General features: G+C 54.7%; 1 protein-coding gene across 1 annotated transcript; it reads left to right on the forward strand.

Annotated features, from left to right (window-relative positions):
• Positions 1-1,009: 1,009 nt before the first annotated feature.
• Gja4 (gap junction protein alpha 4) lies at positions 1,010-3,560 on the forward strand. The gene is made up of 2 exons (XM_032888464.1): positions 1,010-1,091; positions 2,039-3,560. The coding sequence occupies exon 2, from the start codon at positions 2,056-2,058 to the stop codon at positions 3,055-3,057; it is 1,002 nt and encodes a 333-aa protein (XP_032744355.1). The 5' UTR covers positions 1,010-1,091; positions 2,039-2,055; the 3' UTR covers positions 3,058-3,560.
• The last annotated feature ends 2,284 nt before the right edge of the window (positions 3,561-5,844 follow it).

Here is a 5,844-nt window from a genome sequence, read left to right on the forward strand (position 1 = left end):
CTGGCCCTGCACAGCAGGTATCTTTCTCTCCCTATTTGGTAGGGTAAGGGCAGAGGAGGCAACAGAAGGCTCTGACAAGCCTGATGGCTGAGTCTCCAAGCCTCTTTTGGGTGTTAGCACCAGCACCGGCACCAGTACCAGCACCAAACCTGGCAGTTCCAAGGTAATGATGCTGTTCTGCACCGCATGGCTTTCTCAGCCCCTAACTATACCCCGTAATGCCCTGGTTCTACCACAAGGGACCCCACATTTACACTTTTACAGCTACCTACCCACGGGCTTACCCTGCTCAGCTTTTGCACTTAGTAAGGAGGAGGGTAGGAAACCAGGTTTATTGCGGCTTTTCTAGCTGCAACCTGGTCCTCAATCTCAGGCTCTTCCTTCACAGTGAAGCCTGAATGAATGACAGGGCTCTGCCAGCCTCCAAATTCCCTCGGAAGATCTCTCCTCTCTTTTAGAGGCCCCGGCTGGAGTCCAAGCTAAGGACAGGCGCTTCCCTCTTCTCCCATTCTCAGATCAGCGGACCCTAGGGAGTTCCTAAGTGACGTCTGATGGGATAGCCGGTCCAGGATTGGTAAAGTAGAAACCCCTAGATCCACCGGATTCTAGGAAGGGAGAAGTCTCACCCCTCTCCAATGTGGGTCCAGTGTCCTAATAAACTGGGCACACAGACGAGTCTCGCTTCTTACCCCACCCACTCTTCACAGCCTCCAGACCAGGTGCCAGATCTTCCAGCTCTCGCTAAAAAAAAGAAAAAGAAAAAACGAAAAAACGTTTTCAAATCCTGATGCCGACATAGGGAGGGCACTGGACCTGGAGGGGTGCAATCTGGGATTCCGGAGGGGTCAGAGACTCAAGGCTTCCATCTCCCGCAACCTAAGAAGCACAATCTGGGCGGGTCCTGGGAGTCTGGCCCTCCCAGTCTCCGCCTCCCTGCTCCCCAGAGCCCTCTGGCTGGCGTTTCCTGCCCTAAACCCGCAGCTGCGCGCTATTTAAGGCGTCCTGCGGGAGGCGCGGTCCTGCAGGATTCCCGCAGGCGCAGCTTCGGCCACGGTCGTCCCCTCTACCTGGGCCAGCCGGGCAAGCAGGCGGTGAGTTCGGGGAGCCGGGAAAAAAACGTTCACTCCAATGCGGGGGTTGCTGAGGCTTGCTTGCCCCGGGGCGCCAGACACAACTGAAGTCACCAGCGGTGCTCACCTACCCTGCCTTTAGCCAGGCTCTGTGCTTAGCTCCCTTCCCTCCTTTTTCATTGAACCCTTAAGGAAAGACTGAGACGCCGGAAGATTACTAATCCAAATTCCCAGGTGGCGAGAAGAAAGCAATATTTGAATGGAGGTCTGGTAGTACCTGCTTTAGTTCTAGGAAAAGCACCCCCACACACATCACCACATTTTCACACACACCATAAAAGGTTCTGGAAACGTTGGGACCTCCACCCAGCCATGGCCATTCCTTTCAAGGGTCTAGAGTAGCTGCAGCAGCTTTGGAGGGGACGTGAGCTAGGCTAGGACCAGGTGTAGTCACTAAAATCGCAGGTGGTCCCTTTTGTAGGCAGGTGGACCAAATGCCTTGGGCTTCTAAGCCCCTCACCCCCATCGTCCCTCACCCCATCGTCCCTCACCCCCAGCCCCACAGGCAAGTGCAAAGATTAAACTGAGGCCCTCAGATTTCAAATGAGGCGAGGGAGGTGGGAACAGGGACCCCCTGATAACCTGAAGACGACATCTCTTCCCCACCCCTGTTGTCTTGGGGTAGCCAGCCTCGAACAAAAGGGAGGAAGGGCATGGCACAACTGTGTGACCTTGGATAAGTTCCTCAACTGTTCTGTTTCCATAGGAACCTCTCTATTCAATCCAGATTTCTTTGGGCTGTGGTCACCCTGGGGCACTGGCCTGTGAAAGAGAGCACAACGTGTGACTAGACAGGGACCCTAGACAGGCACTGGCAGACCTCCCATGGGCCTACGTCTAGGAGGAGCTGAGAAAGGCATTGTGCCCCCGTGCTTGCTGATGATTCTCTGACCCCTGTCTCCCTGCAGAGAGAGGCCCTGGAAACATGGGTGACTGGGGCTTCCTGGAGAAGCTGCTAGACCAGGTCCAGGAGCACTCGACCGTGGTGGGCAAGATCTGGTTAACGGTGCTCTTCATCTTCCGCATCCTCATCCTGGGCCTCGCTGGCGAGTCGGTGTGGGGCGACGAGCAGTCTGATTTCGAGTGTAACACAGCCCAGCCAGGCTGCACCAATGTGTGCTATGACCAGGCTTTCCCCATCTCCCACATCCGATACTGGGTGCTGCAGTTCCTCTTCGTGAGCACACCCACCCTGATCTACCTGGGCCACGTCATTTACCTGTCTCGGCGGGAAGAACGGTTGCGGCAGAAAGAGGGAGAGCTTCGGGCACTGCCATCCAAGGACCCTCATGTAGAGCGGGCACTAGCAGCCATAGAACATCAGATGGCCAAGATCTCGGTGGCAGAGGACGGTCGTCTTCGCATTCGAGGGGCGCTCATGGGTACCTACGTGATCAGTGTGCTGTGTAAGAGTGTGCTGGAGGCAGGCTTCCTCTATGGCCAGTGGCGTCTCTACGGCTGGACCATGGAGCCGGTGTTTGTGTGCCAGCGTGCGCCCTGCCCCCACGTTGTGGACTGCTACGTCTCTCGACCCACCGAGAAGACCATCTTCATCATTTTCATGTTGGTGGTAGGGGTCATCTCCTTGGTGCTCAACCTCCTGGAGCTGGTGCACCTGTTGTGCCGCTGTGTCAGCCGGGAGATAAAGGCACGGAGGGACCATGACACTCGCCCGGCCCAGGGCAGTGCCTCAGACCCTTACCCTGAACAGGTTTTCTTCTACCTCCCCATGGGCGAGGGACCCTCGTCCCCACCGTGTCCCACCTACAATGGGCTCTCATCCACTGAGCAAAACTGGGCCAACTTGACCACCGAGGAGAGACTGACCTCTACCAGACCTCCCTCGTTTGTAAATGCAGCCCCCCAGGGTGGCCAGAAGTCCTCCAGCCGCCCCAACAGCTCTGCATCCAAGAAGCAGTATGTGTAGGGCTCTGGGGCTCCTGTCGCTCCACAGGCTGTCCTGAGGAGTCCTTGGATGCCTCTCGGGCGGTCCACTCCTCAAAGGCACTTGAGAGACAACTGGGCCGGGAAGGTGGGCATCCTCTGGGCAGAGGACCTGATCACAGGCGGTTCTGGAATCCCCGGAGCCTTAGTGATGACCAAAGGACACTGGCTTCTTTCCAGAATGTGACCCTACCAGCCTCGGTGACAGCAGGTGGGGTGCTCTTGGCTAGGTGTGCTGTGAACTCTCTGATCCTGTTCGCCTGATGCAGAGGGACCCCAAGCCAAGTCGACTTCAGGTTTCCATCGCACCCCACTGCTCCTGGGAGAAGACGCTGATGTAGGCTGCTGGCTCAGCCTCGTCACCGGGACAGACACAGCCTGCCTGCGCTGGATCTGGCCCTTTCCAGGGGAGCTGGTTGGTGTCTTGTTTCCCTCGCTCCTAGTTCCACTGTTTATGATCCTAAAATAAACGGGACTCCATCATAAGTCAGGTGTGCACTGATGTCGTCCTGGGTGCCAGGCGGGGAGCCGGGGGAGAGTTATTTTGTGAAGGCTTTTTCCTTTCCGGTCTTCCCACAGCCCAGCTCCAGTCAGTGCCCTAAACCTCAGACTCAAATCCTTCCCTCAACACCCAAGTCCTCACAACACTCCCATTTGAAAAACCCCGGGCACTTTCTTTTTACCCTATACCCACATCCCATCCAGTGTCCGGTTAATTGGCTGCCTATTAATCCACCCAGACAGTCCGGTCTCTTCCTACTCTGTCCCATGCCTGTCTGGTACCCCAGCCTCCTGACTAAACGTTTTGCTCCCAAGCGTACTTGTCACCAAGGCTGTCATAGTCTAACTAAAATTTGCCCCATGTGTCCTTCCCACCTCACTGTGGGTGCCTGAGAGCTTTTTCATTATTTTATGTCCCGATCATGCTCTCCCTGTAGTCTCCTCCCTCCTCTCAGTCCCCACCCTTGATGTCCACTCTCCAACCCTTCTCTGAGGAGAAGGGGACCTCCCTCCTCCCCACCAGCCTAGCCTGGCACATCCGGTCTCATCAGGACCAAGCGCATCCTCTCCCGCTGAGGCCAGACAAGGCAGCCCAGCTGGGGAAAGGGATCCAAAGGCAGGCAACAGAGTCCGAGTCAGAGAGCCAGCCTCACCTTACTCAAGGAGGACATAAGCATATGGCTGCCTGGCTCACGGGAGTCCAACAAAATCCATCCCACACTTTCTAGCAAGGCCTGGAAGATAGCATCCACTCTCTTCCAGGGAGCCTTCCCTTCACCAGCAATGGTCACTACCTCTCAGGGTCCTAACCACTGCTAGGAACACATTTATCTCCATGAGTCTCTACATGTTGTCCCAGAGACTCTTGCATTTCCCCAAGAGACCCAGATCTGAAGGTGAACTGAGAGTCTGAGAAAGAGTAGGCCCTAAGAAAGAGGCCTGTGTTAGAAGGCCTGATGCAGGAGGCTGAGTCCTTCCTCAGCTGAGAGGTCAAAGGTTGCAGGCTGTCAGAGCCATTCCTGTCTGAGGCCCGTGGGCGCCTGTCTTCTGTGCCCTCTACCTGGCCCACCTTGGAAGGGTGACAGAGGTTTAATGAAGTTGAGCGTCCTGACCTTGGGCTCATTCTCTGAAGTTGAGGCGAGAGCTGGGATGAAGCTGGGCCTGGGGAAAGAGATTTGGGACCTAAACTGGCAGCCACACAACACACAAGGGCAAACAAGAGTGAGAGTAGAGCAGTGGGGTGGGACCATGCGCTTTGAGGAAGGGTAGTGTGCATGCAGACTTTGCAGGGAAGAGCTTAGAGGGCTCCATCCCACCTGCCTTTGACTGACAAAGCCCCCCCTCCCCCCGTAACCACACGACCAAAGTGCTGATGGAAAGAGGGACTGAGACAGTATGAGTGCCTCCTCCCACAGTGCTGGACCCTGGAGCTCCAAACTCGAGGTTACTGAGGGCCGTGGGTGAGAATCCCCTCACAGCATTCTTTTGGTTCCTAGTAGGTTTCTGAGCATCTTTCTGCTCTTTTAGGGTTCTAGAAGCCTCACCTCCACCCTCTTAGGCCGTGCTTGATCAGTCCTTCCCTTCCCTCTACCGTGTGTGTGTGTGTGTGTGTGTGTGTGTGTGTGTGTGTGTGTGTGTGTGTGTGTGTTCATACATGCATTCATACTGAATTCAACCCAAAGATGTCATTTCTATTTGGTTATTTCTGGGAAAGACCCTATTCCCAGATAAGTTTACATTTTGGAGCCCGGGGACTAAGACTTCATATGTCATTGAAGGACACAATTTGACTTACACTGATATCCTCCTGATCCCCTCACTGCCAAACAAGGGACCATAAGGCCTGGAGAATGTACTGGCATATGCAAAATTCCGTGGTCCTGAGGGTGTGAGGTATGAGGTAACTCCGTGGTCCTGAGGGTGTGAGGTATGAGGTAACTTTACATCCAACCTTTCCTTTGCCTCCCTCCTCCCCCTCACCAGCCCCTCCCTCCACCAAGATAGAAGTAAGCTCTCAGAAAGAGCCCTGTCTAGGGTTAGGTCTGCCTCCCGTCTCTCACACTCACTTGACTATGGTTCTGTCTGTTCTCTAGGCCTCGGTTTACTCACTGTGAAGTGACTGGGTTGTATGAGAAACAGGATAATCAGACACGAGGAACGTTGCACAGAGGGATGTGTCACGGTATCTGGTCTGAAACTCATGAGTGATGTGTTATTTTTTCATGAATCAGAATAGACTCAATGTTATTTTATAAAAAGATAAATTCCA

The sequence above is a fragment of the Rattus rattus genome, chromosome 1 (assembly GCF_011064425.1).
Source record: "Rattus rattus isolate New Zealand chromosome 1, Rrattus_CSIRO_v1, whole genome shotgun sequence".
NCBI lineage: Eukaryota > Metazoa > Chordata > Mammalia > Rodentia > Muridae > Rattus > Rattus rattus.